General features: G+C 38.1%; 1 protein-coding gene across 4 annotated transcripts in view; it reads left to right on the top strand.

Annotated features, from left to right (window-relative positions):
* The window catches only part of NR5A2 (nuclear receptor subfamily 5 group A member 2), a 172,191-nt gene extending 151,442 nt beyond the window's left edge, over positions 1–20,749 (top strand). For all 4 annotated transcript variants that reach the window (XM_077452729.1, XM_077452730.1, XM_077452731.1 and 1 more), the window contains exon 7: positions 20,194–20,749. In XM_077452729.1, coding sequence (XP_077308855.1) covers positions 20,194–20,441 — 248 coding nt within the window. In that variant the 3' untranslated portion in view covers positions 20,442–20,749. The remainder of the gene's footprint in view (positions 1–20,193) is intronic.
* Positions 20,750–22,306: the final 1,557 nt, after the last annotated feature.

Genomic DNA, 22,306 nt, shown 5'->3' with positions numbered 1-22,306 from the left:
CTGACCTCCTGAAAATGCTATTTGCCTGGCTGTGTCATTCATCCAAAACAAGTATGCACCAAAAGGATGCCAGAGAAGTCAGAATCCCACATACTGTATTTTTATACTTGTTCGATGTCAGAGATTTAAAGCATTAAAGCTGCAATCTAGGTAGATAAAAAAGACACAAAGCAATACAACGCTGCAATCTTTAGACAAGGAAAGGTAAGGGAGGCTTTGGGACTTTAAATATACCCCTAATGCCACTTATGTATGATTCAACAAAACATATAAGTTCATTAAAAACATAATTTCATTATATATAGTTTAAAACCATATAGACATTAGATTCATTACAAAGGCAAGCAATCTGTGTCCTTCAAATGAGGTCTACGCGTTTCATGGATATATTGCTTCTTCAGAATCAGCAAAGGTTTTTGTACGTTCAGAGAGCTTGTTCACAATCATAAAAAAAATCTACAGAAAAAGAAATAAAGGAAACAATACACAAACAAAACAAACTATCAATTGACAAATTCCATAGTCATATTTTACATAATATACAAATATGTATTTATACCAAGCGAGAAAAAAATCTATACATATTTCATATAGGATTATATATGCCTCATGTATGATATAAAAAAAAACGCAGACTATATCAATTAATGTTTAAAGTTTTTTTTACCCTAAAAAGGATAAGGGCAATATGCAGAGGTATACGGGGAGTCAATAGCTTTCCATGCCTGGCGGCCCATGGGTGAATATCCCTCGGGTATATAGTATATGCACCAAACAATAGTCCAAAATCCAAGCTGCATAAACAAAGGCAGAAATAGCTGTAAAGAAAATGTGTAAGTGGAGGTATAGGCTTAGATCAGCATAGTCTATATAAGCCTCACTTACTCTTATCATAGATGGATAGATTATGACAAGTAAACTGGTGTGCAGTGATAGCCCAAGGTCTTAAATAGATGGAATGGGTAAGATAGGTGAACCAATCTGATGATAGATGGAAATAATTCAATTTATACCCATCAGATTCCCCACCAGTTGATAGTTGATGGTCATCTAAGATCGAATATATAAAAGTGGGTATAGTCCAAATAAGAAGCCATACTGCCAAATATGTTATAACAGAGAAACCAACAAACAAAATAAGGATAGAAAGAGATTTAAACTTTTGTCATTACTTTTAGCTGGACAACAGGTCAGACTCTTCAGCTCGGGATGATACCCTGAGTCACTCCATTAGTGTTAAATGTATACTCCATTCCGCACTTACTTTTCTTCTTAAATCATCTGCAATCTTTGATGCCTCACTAATTGTATGTTAAAACTACTTGAGTTCCAAGTGCCATTTTAAAATGGTACAAGGACAGCGGTTATTAGTCCCAACGCCATTTTAAAACAGAATCAGCAGCTCCTGTTCACTGCCAGCATTATGATTGTAACTGCCAACTGTCAGTGATAGCCTGCATCCAACATTGAAATCATCAACTCTTGGGCTACACAGCTATCCATTGGAGCACTTGGAGCAGTTCACTGTTGCATTGTAGTAGAGGCATTTTGTGCTTTGTGTATACATTGGAAAGTGGTGTGACTTCATGATTGGCACCACTGCACTTTTTCTGCATATGGAGGCTGTCACAGCTTTTGCAGCTTTATCCAGAATCTCCCCGCATCAATAGATCACTGCTATAGTTATCTATTGCTGGCTGATTGCAGCCAGCGGTAGATCACTATTATGTCACGTACACACGACCGGACTTTCCAGCAGACTAGGTCCGAAGGGATTAGTCCAGCGGACAATCCGATCCTGTGTGGGCTAGAACGATAATTTTTCAAAGAAAAAATTAAAGGGACCTAGAAATGGAACATGTTTCAAATCTATCAGACGGACTCAATTCCGACGGACTAAAATCAGGAAAACCGTTTGTCTGTGTGCTGGTCCAACGAACCAAATACGACGCAAGGGAAGCTATTGGCTACTGGCTATTGAACTTCCTCGTTTAGTCCCGATTACGTCATCACGTTCAAAACGAACAGACAAGTCCGTGTGGCCAAGTCCGTTCGTTTGGAAAGCCCGTCGGAACTCCGCCGAAGTCCTTCGGGAAGACCGTCGGACCTAGTCTGCTGAAAAGTCTGGTCGCGTGTACGCAGCATTAAAAGTGATATGTTGCTGCACAGTGTCATGGGGTCCAGACCAGGTCTCCATTGACCACCCCCATGAAACATGAAACAAAGGTGTATATTTGTGATGTCAAGTGTAAAAAGTAGAAATATATATGTATAATTTAAAAATAAAGTATTTCCTTCCCACAATAATCTCCAGGTTCCAACAATGATGTCAGATGACATGGATGACATATGCATTTACTCCACATGTGTCAAATACTCACAGGAATTAATGCAATGTCATTTGGTTTTTTAGCAATTGCAAATCTATGAAAGAGGTATATTATTTTTTTTCCCTAAACCAAATCCACTGCACCTGCTCCGTTGCAGTGGATTTGCACACAACAGCCCCAATCCTCCTCTTCTCGGGTCCCTCGGTGGTGCTCCTGGCCCCTCCCTCCTGTAGTGTGCCCCCACAGCAATCAGCTTGCTATGGGGGGCACCCGAGCCGAGTCGCAGCTCCCTGTGTTCATTCAGACATGGATCCGTGGCCTGGCCCCACCCCCTTTTCTCCTCATTGGCTGACTGACTTTGATTGACATCAGTGGGAGCCAATGGTGTCACGTTGCTGTCTCAGCCAATGAGGAGGTGAGTCCTGGGCATCTGAAATACTCCTACAACATCCCTGGATTGAGATGGCGCTCAGGTAAATATTAGGGGAGCTGAGGGAGGCTGCTGCACACAGAAGGTTTTTTATCTTAATGCATATAATGCATTAAGATAAAAAAAACTTCTGCCTTTACAATCACTTAAAAACTCCACTGATCTACAGAGAAAACACGCAGATATGATATATAAAATTAATTGACAGCCTTTGAAGGTTATTTTTAAGGTAAATATCTGGGGATGCACAAATTCTGTAAATGCATTGATTTTTTTTTTTTTTTTTACAACTCTTTCTAATAAATAACTTAACAAATACAAATGTATTTGGGTCTTGGCAAACTTATTATAGCCTAGGCCAGTGATGACGAGCGTTGGCACCCCAGATGTTTTGGAACTACATTTCCCATGATGCTCAACTACACTGCACAGTGCATAAGCATCATGGGAAATGTAGTTCCAAAACATCTGGGGTGCCAAGGTTCACCATCACTGGCCTGGGCCATCTTTATTTAGAGCAATCTTTTTTTCAGATCCTCAGAGAGTTTTTAGCCATAAGGTGCAATGTTGAACTTCCAGTGACCAGTATGATAGAGGGAGAGCAATAACACCAAATTTAACACATCTGCTTCTCATTCACACCTGAGACCTTGTAACACTAACGAGTCACATGACACCAAGGAAAAGGAAAATGGCTAATTGGGCCCAATTTGGACATTTTCTTAGGGGTGTACTCACTTTTGTTGCCAGCGGTTTATACATTAATGGCCGTGAGTTGAGTTTTTTTGAGGGAACAGCAAATTTACACTGTTATACAAGCTGTACACTCACTACTTTACATTGTAGCAATATGTAACTTCTTCAGTTTTGTCACATGAAAAGATATAATAAAATATTTACAAAAATGTGAGGGGTGTACTCACTTTTGTGAGATACTGTATATATATATATATATATATATATATATATATATATCTATATATATATATATAGATATATATATATATATACACACAGTATATAGATCTGTTACCAAATTAAAGCCCTGATATATAATACTTTTGTTTGGGCTACAAATACAAAAAATTATAACATACGGAACCAGGACAAAACAAAATTATGGGTCCTTGGGGGTTAAGAGTGAAATAGGCTTTTCAAGTAGTTAAATGCAAGCAATGTACGTACCATATTCGACCTGGCATCAGTCCTGCAGAGCTGAAGTGTGAGAAGCAGTACAGAAGACCACCAGTTCATGTGTTGACATAAAGCATGCCGACAGGAAAAGAAAGCAGAGTGATAGATAAGCTTATCACTGAGCTGCTTCTCCTTTAGCTGTCCAGTCACAGACTGGGGTGGGTCCAGGATGAACTGGGTCCAGAAGAAGTGGGTTTTGTGATGCTGGCCATCAGAGCGAGGACATCTACTGGCAGAAAAAATACCACATAGAAAACCTTTGAATTGAGGCTGAATATTGCAACAAAAGCTGTTTTTTTTTTCATCTTTCAATAGACTATTCATTTTACATTTTTTTTATAGCTCTAATTCTATTTGAATGCATAGCACCCAACTTTTTCTCAGGGAGATATCAGCAAAGCCAGTCTGCGTGTTACTAATAATGTGACGGAATCCATTCCATGCCAACAAGTTCTATCCAGTCCTGTCCTTACTTTATAGAAATAAAAGAAGATGAAGGTAGAGTACTGTGATCAATGTTTAACATTTATAGGTAAATGCTACACTTATGTATAACTTAACATGCATGCACTTAACATAAAAGAACATCTAAAGCAAGGTCCACTTTAAGAAGGCTTGGCTAATGTTATATTTTAATGTTCATGGCAGGTTCATTTTAACTACCAAAAACCTGTACTGTGTATCTCCATGACATAAACTCTTCTTTTAGAATCTGTAATTCTCTTGTAAAAAGTAATTTTGAGATTTACAAGACCTGCTGAATCACAGAAGAATCTATATATTTTTTTTATAAAAGCCTGTATAATTTCAGTACAGTAACTTTACAGAATAAGCATAGTTTTCTCTTGAAATTACCACACAATCAATTCTTGGCTGTACACATTCTAGAAAAAACATTTCACAAGGACATCATTTAGAACTATTGGAAATATTGGAAGTGGCCTCATATGTACTTAACCTGATTATTACTATCCATGCTAGAATCAGTCACACTGCTCTTTTATTGAACCAAATATGGCCACCCATAAACAGAAGCAGTGATTTTATGACCACATCTTCTATTTTAGCTGTCTATTGAAGATAAAATATCCAGGTGCCCATGAAAGTTAGATGGCAGTCTTATTACATGACCATTTTTAGCCAGAATGAGTGATGAACCAACGTCTATGGGGTAACAAATACAGCCCCAAATGAGCATTCTCCAAGGGACCAGATATTTGGGCAGGCTAGAAAACCTTGCCCGGTCTCCATTGCACAGGCCACTGCACAGGGTGCCCTCTCCCTCTTCTATTGCTAAAAACAGAAAATAGAGCCCTCCTGCATAGGGGAATAGCTGGACCAGATGACACTGGGGTTGATTTACTAAAGACAAATAGACTGTTTACTTTGCAAGCGAAGTTGCATTTTGCATAGGGAATTTTTCCCAGAGCTTAAAGGATATGTAAACGTTTGATCTTATTAAATTTTTTTAACCTCCCTGGCGGTATGATTCAGTCCGGTTTTAGGTGCTGAAAGCGGTACAATTATTTTGCATGGGAATTTGGCGTTTTATTTTGTAGTCCTGTAATTCTTAGGAATAACTCTCTTAAATCTGTTCAAACCAGAGTCTAGCAGACATCCCGGGTATGATAAAGTTTATAATATAATAAAGAATACTAAAAATTATTCAATAATGTAATCAAATCCAAAAACACTGAAAAAGGGACACTTTTTGGTTGCTATGGACAATCTCCAAATTCCAGGCAGAAAAAACAGTATTTATAATGTAAAAGTGCATGCAGGGCACTGCACAGACCACTAGGGACAAAGGGGGTGTGTATTTTTTAATACAGGACTGTAATCTGTAAGATTACAGTGCTGTGTGTGTTTTGTGTATTTTTACTTTTTTGAATTTGCCGCCGTTCTCCGCTCCCGTGCGCCGTAACGTCGCAGGGAACGGAGCTCGGCGGCATTCGGCACTGTGAATCGAGCGCAGGACGGCTCGCTCACACAGCGCGGGGGACATCGCTGGATCCAGGGGACAAGGTAAGTAAGTCTCCCTGTGTCCTCCCCTGCATCCAGCGAAGCGATCCCGAGTCTGGTTCGGGGGTTACCGCTTCTATCAGCAAATTCCTAACCCGAGCCAGACTCGGGATTACCGCTAGGGGGGTTAAAACAGACATGTCATACTTACCTCCTCTGTGCAGTTGGTTTTGCACAGAGTGGCCCGATCCTCCTCTTCTGGGGTCCCTCAGCAGCGCTCCTGGCTCCTCTTCTTGAGTGCCCCGTCGGAGAAGCGCTCTTCCTCTGGGCACCCGAGCGGGTGCGCTCCCGTGTTCTGCTGCTGCGTCCATTGACACAGACAGCAGGACTCGGCTCTGCCCCCCGGCTCCCGCATTATTGGATGCGCTGCGCTGCTATCAATCTTTCCATTCAGGACCCGAGACACCGACTGGAGTGGGTGTGCTCGTCCCAGCGCAGGAAGGATCGGGCTCAGATAAGTGGTGCACTACAAGAGGTTTTTCATCTTAATGCATAGAATGCATTGAGGTGAAAAACCGCGAGGATTTACAACCCCTTTAATGAATGAGGTAAAGTTCTGCTATCTTCTAAAATCCAATCTTGTGAAAAAGCAAAAAGGCTTCTTTTTTTTCTTTTTTTTGAATCCTTTATTTATGTCCTTCTCTAATGTCTATGGCTGGCTTAACTTGACCTTATTTATCATAGTCATCAAATGTGTGGACCCCATTACAAGTCATCTTCGTTGTGCTTTAATCTGTTATTAGTGCTTCTATTTAAATCTGAATTCCAGGATAAGAAAATATTGTCTAACTATAAGATGCTTGTGTATTTGTACTCAGGTTTTGGCGTACTCTGTGTAGTATTTCCAGATCTATGTCAAACGTTGTTTCCTGTAAATAGACCAGTCACTCATGCTCACTCTCATTGTGCAGGGTGACTGGTCTTTTATCTGCCCCTTCTGTAGTTTTCTGCAGGTATTCTGTAGTGGGTGGAGCTTGTGACTCCTCCCATAGTTTTGCTCTCTGCACAGCCTATGTGAAGCACGGTAATGATGTAATTTCTACTTTTATATGGTAATAGCTGGGTTTGAAAAGGCATTTGGTACACAGTGAATTTGGTTATTGGGGAATATATGGTGTAATTCAAAAAGGATGGTGCAAAAGTAAAGCTAATTCATTCATAACATAATGAACCTAACACAATTGTATTAACATGAAAAGACATATTAACTGTCCAGGTTTTACCTCTGCACTTCAAAAGTTTAATGTGAGCTGCACTGGTGTCACGGCAGACGATAGCTGTTTACCAATGTTGTCACTCTCGCTACACGTTTTTACTTTTGCATCATGACAACAATGGTAAAATGGCAATTGTTAAAAATTATGAAGGTAGCATATCTCAATTCACCAGTGTCACTCTAGCCTCTGGGATTGGCAGATCTAACACCCTGTGACTTATTTCTGTGGATCTACACCAAGGACTTGTGACAGGTGTATGTCCCCCCCCCCCCCCTCCATGCTACAGGACCTGAACTACCTGAGACGACACATCAAGGAAGCAATTGAGTCAATATCTGAGGACATGCTGGCACAAGTCTGGACAGAATTGGAGTACCACCTTGACATCTGTCGTGTCACTAATGGGGCTCACATCAAACATTTCTAGTGCATATGTAAAACAGGTAATGTACCTGAAAGGGGACGTTCCACTATCCCCCCCCTCAATATTTGGGATATTTTTGGAGGGAAGGGGAGCAGGAACCTGATTTTGACAGGTACCTGCTCATACTTCCAGTCAGATCACTGCAGCGATCTGAGCGAAAGTTGCCCCCCCCCTCAGCCTCTTGGGACAGGTCCCAGGAGATTGTGGGACCAATCACAAAGAGCATCGCAGCTCGCCCAGCTCGCCTTTAAAGCCGCAAGGAGTCACAGTTGGCTGCCCACAGTTAACATGCCGGCACCTGCACCCAAAGACCGGCAAAGAGCCAAGTCGGGTGAGGACATTGCTGGACCCTGGGACAGGTAAGTGTGTCTTTTTTAAAAGTCATCAGCTACAGTATTTGTAGCTGCTGACTTTTGATTTTTTGTTTACAAGCTGAAGAACCTCTTTAATACAGTTGTGTTAGCTTAATTTCATTATAAATAAATCAGCGTTACATTTGTACCATCCTTTTTGAAACACGCTAGAGGGAATTTACTAAAACTGGTGTGGTCAGAATCTGGTGCAGCTGTGCATGGCAGCCAATCAGCTTCTAACTTCAGCTTGTTCAGTTAAGCTCTGACAATAAAACATAGAAGCTGATCCTAAGTCCCCTACAGAAATAGAAATGCATGTCCTAATAAAGTAGCTGCAAACCCTAACTGAGTGGCAGAAACTTTTGCCAGTTGCCATTAAAAATTGCAATTTTAAATAAAATATTTTTTGTATTTTTTCATGTATTTTTGCAGCTTAGTGCTGCTGATTTCCTGCAGCTTTTTTGAACCCACTTCATGTCTACATGTATGTAGTCCTGCAATGGCTTCATAGCATTTCTCAGGGTAGGTTTCCTGATGGGGACAATGGTAGATCACGCCTGCATTGAAGTGGCCACATGTAGCCTCCATCGTAAGCATATGTGACAGTGACAATGCAGGAGCACCATTGGGAGATAGGTGTCACCCTTCAACACAAAGTGCCTGAACAAGGAAAATCAATGTAGCCCCTAGAATGTACAATTGTAATGAAAGCTGCAGATTTACAAAAGATGAAAAGTGACTTTTCAAAATGTAATATGAGATTTTATTAATTGGGTCTACGTTACTATACTATACAAATGAACACATTTTGTTCCATACTTCTGATTTGTCATATTTTAATGCCATGAATATCTACTCTATTATGGTGTACACCATTTTACATTCAAGGCTTTTTAGGTTCATATTTCATTACTGTTAGGTCTCATGACTCATTTCGTATTCCAGAATGGTCTGACAAATTTTTCTTTCATTCCCTGTCTGCTTTTTATTTCTTTCCTCTCTCTCTCCCCCCTCAGTCTCTCCCCCAGCTCTAGTTTTGCTACACCTCTCGTCCATCACCCTCTCTAAGTTACTGTCGAAACACCAAATAATCCAGTGTCTCTCCTCCTTGCGGTGAAACATTTTGCTTTCTTTTTCTATTGATGTAACACTTACAGGCAGCCATGGAAAAATCAATAGAGACTTTTCATTTAGTGTCCGCTTGCAGACCCAGCCGGGACTTGCGATGGCCACACGATTAATCGCTGTTATTTCACTTTCAGTAAAAAATGTCTGCGCGTGTCCCCTCTTATTTAGACATAAGAGCGCGATCTGTCATGTTTCTGTAGCAGAAATCCTGCAGGAAGAGCATTCAGCTGCCTGATTTATTTGCATATTGAGTCTTTCTGATAACTTCCTATCATTTTCAAAGAAACTGCACAAAAAGGTATAGTTGGGCTATATACCCTACGAACATAGGCTGAAAAATAAACTTGAATAAGCATTTTAATAATTTTGTTAAACTAAAAATATCATTTGGATACCAGGGTATCCAGTTCTTACTATGTGTATATTTTTACAGGCTTGTAGGCTAGTTTTTGCTATTATGTATGTGTCTGGATATTTATCTAAAAATGTAAAAAAATATATATATATAATGAGAATGGTGCTCAAGTTATACCAGTATTCTTAAAAGAAACAATATTTTCTAATATTTATATAGCACTTAATTTTGTGATGCTGCCCTTAGGATTTGAAATATTAACACCAGCTGTGTACTTCAAATCTTTTCTCAAGTTTAGACTAGTTGGGTAATGGTAGCGGTGCATACAAGGTACAATTTTGACCCATTCTCTAAAGTAAGCTTGGACTCCTGCATTCTTGCAGTGAACCTGTCAGACCATGGTACCACAAGGAAACAGTAGATATTTTTGTTAGCCAGAAAGTCTCTTCAATGTGTACCCCTGATTATGGTTTGCTTTATAGTTTAGGGTTCCCTAACTACAGAACTAACTGAGCCTACCCGAAAGCTTGCCTGAGGAGTTGAACCCCTAGTAACAAAGTAAAAGTAATGAGGTACACAGAAAAGACTTCACTGGCTTACAATGATAAAAACAACAGGCATTATGGACCCTGTACTAAAGCCTGGTACACACAATGAGATTATTGGACAAATGAAAACTGCACTGATTAACGAATCTAGTATCGTACTAGAAAAATTTTCATGTTTGTCTCATCAAATAATATCAGATGAACTGTCATGATCGGCTCTCGAAAGCTGTGTACTAACCATTAGATTAGGATACCATCGCTTCGAAGTTGGTACATTTCGTCCGATTTTCTGATCATGTGTAAGGGCCATTAGGAAGAACTTTTACATTTAAAAGTTAATGGCTGAGAGGTTCTCAGTAACAGCTTCTTCATGTGGCTTACTGACTTTTATTTTAATAATTATACATTATAGGTAATAATGTTTGTTAAATAAGCTGAATACGCTGAAAATGTTGAAACTTCACAGCCAGTGCAAAAGTTTGAATGGTCTCATTGAAAACTTAAGTTGACCGAATTTATATCATTACTAAAGTACTTTTTGGTTATAAAGTTTTAGGGCTCAGCTGGGTGATATTTGAATCTATTTTCATAGCAGTAAAAACGGGGGCTAGAGGAGATTGTCCTATGTATCCTCAGGGGAGCTAACTATATTGAGTGTAGATGTTTTAAACATTTTGCTCTTGATTGAGGGAGAAATATTGAGAGTTTTCAGTTCCTTGAAATTTCAACAAAAAACATAAAATTTCAGCAAAAAAAAAATCTATGTTGGAAATTCACTGAAGGAAATGGGGAAGGCAAAATTAGGGAGACTGTTGGAGGTTTTATAGGTGCAGTGTGGTTTAATGGCTCATAAGGGTTACAAAAGCTTCTTTAACCTCCCTGGTGGTTTTCCCGAGTGTGGCTTGGGGTTAAATTTCAGTACCATTAGCAGTAACCCCGAGCCACACTTGGGATCCTTGTGCAGTGTGCGTAACCTTGTCCCCAGGATCCTGCGATGTCCGTGTCTGCGGGCTCTGTCCTCCGCCCCAATGTCCTGTGTGCCGGGCTACGTTCCCTGCAAGTGTCGCTACGCACGGGGGGCGCCAAATTCAAACATTGAAAATTCATAATACAGTACACTGTATTCTTACAGATTATATTAATGTATGAAATTATTTCACAACCCTTTTGTCCCTAGTGCTTTGTCCAATGCCCTGCATGCAGTTTTATATTACATATACTGTTCTTTCTGCCTGGAAACTTGAGATTGTCCATAGCAACCAAAAAGTGTCCCTTTACATCAAAAGTGGTTTTAGACCAGCTAGAAAACAGCGATAGTAAATTCGAACACTTGCAGAATTGAGCGATAGTGAATTATGGGGAAATTCATGTTATCATTATTATATTATTATTTTTTATAATTATTTATAGTTATTTATTATTATTTATGATTTCGTGTTTCAAACGTTATAATATAATATCTACTAGACTCTTATTTGGAAAGATTTAAGTGTGTTATTGCTGAGAATTACAGGCCTACAATATAAAACATCAAATTTCTATGCAAAACAATTGTACAGCTTTGAGACGCAAAAATCTGACATAATCATACCGCCAGGGAGGCTACACTACTTCAGATCTGTTCCTGATAAAAAAAATAATTCACAGAAAAAAATTATTCCCAAAAAACAGAAAGTTTATAGCAAATAATACACAAAAAAGGGGGAAAACATGAATACACAGAGTCCAAACCAAATAAACCAAATAACCCTAAAACACCCCTACCAAAAGAAGTACTCTGGGCCTATAAATAAACTAAAAAAAGTTTGTTTGTTTTTTCAAGCAATTTTGCCTAAGCAAAATTGAGAACTTCTGTTGGTAAGAAACTTTTCTAATGGGGAGATCTGTACTTTCACAGCAAATCTGTTTTAAAAGAATTACCCCTTTCATCCCTACTCTTTATCACTTACTATAGTTTATGATATTGGAATAAATAAAAAATTTCCACAGCTATATATTTATTCCTAATCAACATACATATGCTCTATATACATTGTTTGCATATTCTGCAGTAAGAGATTCACATACTTCGTTGTACGTACAGGCTTTGGGACAAAGCAATCAAAGTCACTTAAAAACAGAGCAGAAAGTCTTCAGTCAGCACTGTGTCTCCGCCAGGCTGAGATACGAGGCCTCCCGACTGCACTATGGATTTGCTGTCTATCATACACGGAATACAGTACTCACGTTAATGGATGGATTATTCAGTGTGTAATGATATTAGGGCATTATTGATACAGACGGCATAGAGGTGACCTTGTTAGACCACAACAACTATATTAATTGATCATTTGGTTTCCACCAGTTTAATTCCCAAGACACTCATTAACCCTTTATAATCATTTCCTAAATATCACTGGAACATTGTAGAAGTAAGTGAAAAAAGATCAAGTTAAAAAAAAGATTTATTTTGGAAGATAGTATCAAATTGTATTTAACCTCCCTGGCGGTATGATTATTTCGGATTTTAAGTGCTGAAAGCGGTACCATTATTTTGCATGAAAATTTGGCGTTTTATATTGTAGTCCTGTAATTCTTAGGAATAACTCACTTAAATCTGTCCAAACCCGAGTCTAGTAGACATCCCGGGTATGATAAAGTTTGAAAAATTAAATCATATATTATAATATAATAAATAACTATAAATAATTATACCAAATAATAATATAATAATAATAATGATTCAATAATGTAATCAAATCAAAAACACTGAAATTTACTCAGTTGCAGAATTGTCACTGTCATTACTTTTCAGTGTTTGATGACGGATCTCCCCACAAATCGCTATTGCTCAATTCTGCGAGTGATTCTAATTTATTATCGCTGTTTTCTAGCTGGTCTAAAACCTCTTTTGATGTAAAGGAACAGTTTTGGTTGCTATGGACAATCTCCAGATTCCAGGCAGAAAGAACAGTTTTTATATTATAAAACTGCATGCAGGGCACTGGGTTGACCACTAGGGACAAAGGGGATGTGAAATAATTACATACAGCAATGTAATCTGTAAGATTACATTATACTGTATGTAATGTGTGTGTTTTACTTTTTGAATTTGGCGCCGTTCTCCGTCCACGTGCGTCACAGCGCTTGCAGGGAACGGAGCCCGGTGATGTGATACATCGAGCGGAGGGCGGCTTGCTCGGACTGCGGGGGGGACAGCGCTGGATCCAGGGGACAAGGTAAGTAAACTCATCCTGGATCCAGCCATGCGGTCCCCAGTCTGGCTCGGGGTTACCGCTAATGGTGATAAAATTTCACCCCGAGCCAGACTCGGGAATACCACCAGGGGGGTTAAATTAACCTTCATGTATTGTTTTTATGTAATGAGGAACTAATAGAAAGTGCTGCAAAGGCAAAAAGGTGCTGTCACCCATCAGATTTATTCTGTTTTGACTATAGGGGAATTCCATAGTCTTCTTTTTAACACATAAATATGCCAATTTATATAGCACAGCTATCATTGCTAAAATATGACATTGAAGTACTTTGATTCAGAGATAATCTGACTGCCTTTGCAGGGTAAGGCAGAAACTTTGGCTCTCCATGTTGCTAAATCAGTGATGTTGATTTCTTAGGAGTTGAAGTAAAACTTAATTTACATATTTTCCTGAGTACAGGAACATCTTTTCGTTATTTACCTACACATGCCTGGGCATTTAAAGTGAATGTTTTTATTTCTTAGTCAATCAACCCCAAAATATTAAAATGCAGGATTTTCAAAAACAGCCCCCGGCCCCTCTCCACACATACACAGAGCTGCTGATACGGCAGTACAACCAGTCCTGTTGTACTGGGCCCAGGCCCCATCAGCTAAACAAGGGGGGTCCAGGGCAGCTTTCTGCATAAATGAATAAATGGATTTTACTAGGCCACACCCTCACTCCTACTTGCTTACCAGGGCTTAAATTACATTTCCATAGGCCCCATCAGGTTAACAGAGGCTCCAGGGAGGTGGATAAAGTCAGTGCTGTTTTTTCGCTACACCCTGAGGGTAGGTGAGGTGTAGGCATGGTTGGGGGGCCCCGCGATTTCTAACAGTGGCCCTGCACATACACATTACTTACCTTATTCCTTGTTCTCCCAGCCAGTGCTCTCCTTTGTTCGCATTTTGTAGCCCAGCCCTGTAGTCCAGTCCTCACATACAATGCAAGACCACTGGTCCTGCATTGTATGGTATTAAAGCAAAGAGGCCGTGACCAGATAAGCACTGAAAAGCAGCACCTTCATTGGGCAGTTCTTATGTGATGAGAAAGCCTGCAGATCAAGGAATAAAACCTGCCATAGATGCAGATTTGACAGGCTGAATGTAACCAAGTTGATCGATCTATCAACTTTGGTACAACCAGCCCGTCGGAATTTACATTTGATTATTGCTAGCGGCTGTCATAGCCACTTGCAATAATCACTGTGCTCTCCTGGCTGGAACAGCTTCCTCCAAATCCCCCCCGCAGGGAAAACACAGGAGGCATTCCCCCAACACTGCCTGTGTCGATGGGGGAATCGAGCGACTTTCTTTCTTGCAACCCATAGTTGAACGAAAATCTCTCATTCTGTGGCCAGGTTTAAATAAGTACTGCTGTTTATTCCTTTCCCATAGACAAGACTAACAATCCTTTCAGTGGTGGGAGGTAATACTACAAAGCAATATTTTTAGTGCAGGCTAGAATGCCTGTCCAGAACTGGGCTTTTATGAATAAGCCAACAAATGGTTACACCTTACATTTTCAACATTTATTGATGACTAAAATAGCCTAATAACCATGTTACAGTTTGATCAACCTCCTTCAGATTTACATACAACTGTATAGGGTGAGGACCTATCTGATGTTAATTAAATTCATTGCTTATGTGAGCCTTTGCATTGTTGATAAATCAAAAGAAGATTATACAGATGATTGATGTGTGAGGACAATTTTGTTGCAGTGTATGAAAATATCCTAAACATTGATATAATATGGTAATATTCAGATATGGATCAATAGAATAATTACACAGAGCAATGAGACAGGCTTAAGTAACCAGTAGACAGTATCACCATGTAAAATATTTAGCTCATACAATAATTCAAAACAATTATAAGCAATTACACTCAAATGGAATGTCCTTCCCTGCAAAGCAAGCATGCCTTTCAGCTGTACCTTCTAACGAGGTAGGTTTAGTCCCACATACTGTACCTTGAGGCAGATCTTTTTCCATTTGATTAATGAGAAATTTGAATTTGACAGCTAGAAGGAAGACAGAGAACAGGAAGTTTAGAACAACACAGACTAGGACACCCCTGTAGAAATGTGCCCATTGATATTTCATTGTCACCTCCATGCATAGTCTGCTATTGTATGAAAATATTGGATATATATATATTGGTTCAGCAAATACTGCAGAAATGTATTGAGTGAAGCTGTATGCAAAAGCATGAGATGCCATTCAAGTGCTTGAGGCTTTTTGTCTGATTGACATCCCATGATAAGGCTCGCTGTGAATGAAAGGAGTTTTTTCAATGAGTGCACTTGTGTTCTAGTAGGGCGGCCTTAGCCGCACTGGCCTCAAGTCAACACTGCTAGCTGTCCACGGAGAAAACAATCTGTAAATGAAGCCATCTTCATACAGTCTTTATTAGCCTGCGGTTGTTAAACGGTTAATGATCTATTTGATTACCAGATATCAGGAAGCAGCCTTCACGGCTAAATAACGCTGTTTGCTTATGTCCATTAAGAAAGTTAAGCAGTGCTCTGATGCTGTTTAATTAACAGACAGAAGGCTTGATTACAATAATGTATGCAGGGTAGCCTGAGTACATGAAGGGGGAATGCCTCCGCTGTCTGCCTATGTGTAATATATGCAAAAGGACCTTAGGGTCTACTGTTCAATAAAGATAGTACATGGCCCTCTATGCTCTTATTTGGAGGTTGTTTCATGTAAAAAAGGAAAAAAAAAAAGAAGTAATTAGTCCCTCAGTGAATAAAACAGAATAGATTAGACGTGGCTAGTGCAGGGGAACTAAGAGAAGCTGATTCTGCTTAAGATGTTACTCTCAGGCACTTTTATCCTTTGTTGTAAGTAAACATTTTTACTTTAAAGTGTGCTTGACTTGGAAATATTACATTTAGTCCATGTGACTGATCTTTCAGGATATCTGATTTAAAACAGAAATATTTGGAGTATCTTTATAATAGGTGTGGTATTTTACCTTCATTTTTGGTTTGATCTATATTGTGTATCCATTTTTAAAGTACTGTCTAGCATAAACAAAAGCCATTTTTCACAATTTTTTCATCCATCATTGCGTGTCAGTGCTGCTGATCTCCTGCAGCGGCTTTGCAACCACTTCCTGCCTACATGCACTCCAATGATAGATGGCATTTTTTAAGGTGGGTTTCCTGATAGTTACCATGGTGGACCATGCCTGTGCAATGTGCATTGAAACAATCACTTGCGGTTACAGTCAGAAGCCAAAATCAAAAGTGTGCAAGTGTAAAAATGCAGAAGCGCAATCAAAAGACAGGGACAGGTTGTTGTCACCTTATAACAGGAAGTGTCTGAACAGAAACCTTCATAGCAGGATCAGTGAAATTTGCAGTCTAAACAGATTGAAAATGACTCTTTGGTTAACATATTAAAGTTTCTATGAAAATGTAGTAATTAGTTTATGTATACTTTAATTACACATTTTAAAGTACCAAACATTACAGGTAGCTACATACTTGGTTTATTTAGCATAAGTAAAGCCTTTTCATCAACTGTACCCCCTGTCGCTAATATGACTTTACAGTATTCTGAATACTAAGCTAGAGGGAGACAAGTTAAAGAGAAGCAAAGACAGAAATATTGCCATAAAAAATAAGTCAATGAAAGCTTTTGGGATGAAAATATTTGATGTGTACATGTTCTGCCTTACCAAAAATACGACTTTCATATATATATATATATATATATATATATATATATATATATATATATATATATATATATATATATATATATATTATTATTATTATTATTCACAATTTATATAGCGCCAACAGTTTACGCAGCACTTTACAATGTATAGGGAGAGGACAACACAATTACAGTACTGTTCAATACAAAAGGTGCAGGAGGGCCCTGCTCATAGAGCTTACATTATAAAGGGAAGGGGTGGTGGTACAAAAGGTAATAGCTGCAGAGAATGATTTGATGGGGGTGTATATATATTTATTTATTTATTTTTTAATTAGATGTTCTTTTCCAGTACAACCAAAGATTCGATAACTGTAATTTCTCAAAATTTCCTCCAAATAACATGTAGAAACTGTCACCATCATTGATCAGCGTGTGCCAAATAAAAACTACTGTTGCTCAAAGCCACCAATCTAGTTCTTCCGCTATGACAGTTCTTATTTAGCATACATTGATATATTGGGCCAAGCGTTGTAATCCACAGCTACATTTCAAGCACCTCTAAGATAGCAGTTTAAAAGTGTGTCACTTCATTCAATACATTTTTTAAAACTTCACCTGAATTATATTTAAGTTGCTGTAGTCAATCAGTTACTTTACTGCCAGCAAAAAAGAGATTTCCACCAATACGCTTATGCCAAACACAAGCTGAATCTGATGTTTCTCTTCGAAAAACATATTTTCTTTACAGTGCAGCCTATGTTATATGAAGGCACATTTTCTAAAACATTTTATTTTTGAAAAAATTAAACCTTCTAACCATCAGGTGCATGGAAAAATCCTATTGTTATTTTCCTCTGCACATGAATGGATATTAAAAGTGAGCATAGCTTTACTTATTGAATCATTTTCACTCCTGTAGTAAATCAGCCCTCTTATTTCATTATTTTGTATAGGTATTGTACAATGTACAGGCTATTATCAAAATATTTTGTTTAGTGACAAAAATAAATTCCTGTACATTGGATGAGTATTTCAATTTCTCAAACCCGTGAGTACTAAAAATTCTATTTAATATTTTGGCACAAATTTACTGCTGAATTGCAAACTAGACATCATAAATGCAAAGAAAGCCCCTCTCAATATTGTGGTTTCCAAAATGCAGATGTTTTTTCTTTTTGGATAAGCTGGCACTCAACTTTATATGTCCAATGAAACATGACAGCGCCCTTGATTCACGTTAGTCCTAAGAGAGGATGACACCTTAACCTTCTACTTTACACACCTCAGATGAGGATATATTGTCTATTCGATATAAAAATAAAAATGCATGAGAATCTTCAGCAAGGTTAAAGGCCAGCAGACCATCTATTTTCCACTGATGATCAGTCACAGAGATATATATTTTAGAAGGTGGTGCCTCATGAAGATCATTCTGTTCTCCAGCTGAGTGTAGCAGATGGTTCATTAGCATAGTCTTGGCCTGTCCCAGGAATTTTCTATCATTTAGAAAAATGTCTCACGGAAACAAGACCTCTTGTCTTGTTTTATTAGAATTCACGGTTTGGCGGGTCAGTTTCTAAATTCACCTTGGGTCAGAAAAATTAATCTGAATGATATGAATTGTGCTGTACTCTGGTTTAAAGATAGGATGGGCCCTGGAGACTCATTAGGAGACCATATATTATGTTCAGGCTGTGAGAATCTACAACCCTTGTGTCACTAAAGGGTTTGACCTTGTTCTATTTAAGCTATCCTTGATTCTGCTTGATTGAAATTGTATTATGAATTTCTAATGAAAATCCATCTGAAGTAGTTTATGTTTCAATTTTATCTTATACATTGCCCCCAGTAAACAATTAGTACAACAAAATGTTAACAATTAATGTAAACATACTCATGCTAAAATTGAAAATAAGACAAAATTAACTTTTTAAAATGATTGTAGGCTTCAAATATTAAAAGGCATTTTAAAGCAGAAGATCTATAATTTTTAAACTGACATAAGGGCAGGGATATTTTCTAGAACACAGTTGACTTGCTGCCTAGAAATCTCATAAACTAGTCCCATCTGTAATTTTGTTGCCTCCTACGATGACACCTTATATGCAAGCATCACGGAAAATGTGCATAAATGTCTGCCCAGTTGTTGGGAAGTCTTAATTAAGTGGTAAGTGTTAGTAGTAGCTGCATAACAAGGTGGTTATAACATAATTCTTGTCTTTGGCTACCACCCCCCAGAGATTGATGTTAGGTAGCTTGATATAATAAACAAATAAAATCTGATATAATACTTCTATTGATCATTATGGTAGATTTAAAAGGCTAAGGAAACTTGAAATCTAGATTTTTCTGTTCTTTGTGATAGCTGAAATGGTTTGTAAAAGCTAAAACCTAGATAACTGTTGTGCTTTATGAATACTACACAAGTCTGCTATGTATTTACATCACAAAATAGTAAAAAAAAATATACAAGTTTAGTTTAGTAACATAAACCCACTGTTTGGAAAATGCAAGCCATTTTCAAAATAGAAAAAGAACAATGCAGAAATACTGTCCTAGATTTATAAAGATCATCTTTGAGGCTGGATTCACACCTATGCAGTTTTAGTGCTTTTTGCATTTTGCAGATTTGCACTAGAGTCCATTTAACATTGATTCCTACGTAACACGATCTGTAGTACAAATCTGTAAAATGCAAAAAGCACAAAAAAATGCATAGATGAGAATTCAGCCTAACAGTGGATGGTGATAATGCAATTATCCCTGTGTGCATACATATAGTAATGTTTAGCAACTTTCCTTTTACCTTATTTTTTATCATAATAAACATTCCTTTTTGCTTATTTTTTATTGTAATATGAATTTTTTTAAGTTGTGTGATATTGGTAACAGCAATGCGTCTCTACCATTTGGGGAGTAGATTATCAAGAGTCATCTTGTTAAGCATTGTTGTTTGCATTCCAGATAGGAAGGTTCTTCTCAATTCCTATCCCAGGTCACCAAACCAAGAAGTGAGGGAAATCTGCCCACTGGTGATACAAGCAACAATAAAAACCTGACAGAGTTCCTAACCTTTTCCATCTCTATCCAAAGCTATACAAATTTACAGTTTAAATAAAGTGTTTTCATTTGGAGGCAAGTGAAGAACTCAGTTTGACCTCTTCAATCTAGACAATGCTTATAGAATGAATGTAAATGTCATATTGCTCCTAATCCATACAAGAGTGCTCACTATATGTTTCTAATTGTATTATGTTTTCTTTTTGTTATCTAGATGTTAAGAACTTGGAGAATTTCCAGCTGGTAGAAGGAGTTCAGGAACAAATAAATGCTGCTCTTCTGGACTACACCCTATGTAACTACCCCCAGCAAACAGACAAATTTGGGCAGTTGTTGCTACGGCTTCCAGAAATTCGGGCTATTAGTTTGCAGGCAGAAGAATATCTATATTACAAACATCTCAATGGTGATGTGCCATGTAACAATCTCCTAATCGAAATGCTTCACGCAAAGAGGGCCTGACCTTTTTTTTTCTCATCAGCGGAACTGTACACAGTCAAAGACTATTTAAGCTTAAAAACATTTGAAGTCCAAAAACTATAATAATCACAAAATTCTTAATAGTCAATTTGTGATGCATCAGGGTATTTGTATTTCAAACTGTGAATGACATTATTATGTCCCACGAAGGATTGTACACAGGACATTCTGCCTGAATTCAAGCATAGTCACGTGGTCGTCCTTTGCTGTGTATCCTGAAGTGGGCTCATCTCTATTGGGAAGAAGACTGGGATGCTCATTAAAAACTCATTAAAGAGAACAGAAAATAATTCATCGTTGAAGAATCTTAATTCCTTACAGTCAGTACAAAGTTACACCGAATATGTCTATGCATTTCCATTTCCAAGAGTGTTTTATTTATAAGTTGGCCAAAATACAAACCAAAAATGTTCATATATATATAAATATAAATCTATATAGATATATTTGCATGTAAAAAATCTTTCTCCATTTGTTGAGTATTTGTCTTGTTAAGGAAGCAGCATAATGCACAGAGATGTTCAGTCTAACTGTCATACAGGAGGGTTTCCATTTTCAGGACTGCATAGGCCAATCTTTCTGTTAGTAATGTTAAAGATAATAGAGGTCAAACAGAAATCAGAACATTATTTCTATAGCCTCTATTGCAAGACTGTGTTTATAGTGGGAGATATGCTACTATTTTGTTTTTTACATTCTTTGCACTGTTTTTTCATTAATTGTTACAAACTGCTCCCCAAAAGCATGCAGGTAACAATTAAAGGTAAAAACTTTATTTTAACTTTATAGTGTATATGTGTATGTGAACCCCAAATGTATTTTTCGTCATGTTTGGCATCATACCTCACCATATGCAGCTTTTTAAAGAAACATTTTTGTAAATCTGTTGCAAAGTTTCTGATAGTAATAGGTTCTTCTTGTTGCAGGCTGCAACGTTAGGCCTGAATTACTAAAACGAGGGTGCAAAATCTGGTTCAGCTCTGTATAGAAACCAATCAGCTTCCAGGTTTTTGTGTCAAAGCTTTATAGAACAACCTGAATTTAGAAGCTGATTGGCTATCATGCACAGTTGCACCAGATTTTGCACTCTATAGTTTTAGCAAATCAACCCCCTAATTGTCTTCAAGTTTCATTGCCCATGCTAGCTGATATAGCGGTCTGGGAATGCAAAAGCTGCACTCTTCTGCATCCTTCTTTCTTCTGGGATGCTGCCCTAGAATAAAGAGGACTCAGAGATATTCTCATTGGTCAGCATGGTTCTGTGCCAGTGCTGACCATTGCCCACTCACCATTGTGAGCATTATGACGCTAAGCAATTTTTGAGCTGTGTACTACATTTTTGTGTCCCCAGACTGTCACACTGGCTAGCATGATAATTACTGAAGGAAAAAGGAAATAAATGCAGCAGGGACTAGGAGTGTGGGAATGATATAATAACTTAGTTAATCTTTTTAGGTATTTTTGGTGAAAAAATTAACTAACCTTTTCAGTTAGCCATTGGGCTGCCTATTTAACCACTTGCTGACCACTTAACTGGGAATATGCATCATTAGTTTGACGTTAAATACTACGGTTATGGCTGCAGCTAGATGCCATAATCCTGGTATTTTTTTCCCCCAGGCCATCATCTTTCTGATAAAAGTAATTCCACTTTTGGAAGTGGCGGGAGAGGTGCTTTTGCTTTTAGGGTAGGGGACAGATTTGGGGTCTTTTAGAGGACCTGTCATGCTGTATTGTTATCACAGGAGATGTTTAATTTCTTGCGATAGCAATAAAAGGGATAAAAAAACGTGTTTTTAAAAGGACAGTGTAAAAATTTTACAAATATAATAAAATAAATTATTAAT

This window comes from Lithobates pipiens, unplaced genomic scaffold, assembly GCF_037356315.1.
Source record: "Lithobates pipiens isolate NorthernLeopardFrog02 unplaced genomic scaffold, aLitPip1_a1.2 Scaffold_23, whole genome shotgun sequence".
NCBI classification, from domain to species: domain Eukaryota; kingdom Metazoa; phylum Chordata; class Amphibia; order Anura; family Ranidae; genus Lithobates; species Lithobates pipiens.
This window is presented reverse-complemented; position numbering and strand designations above follow the sequence as displayed.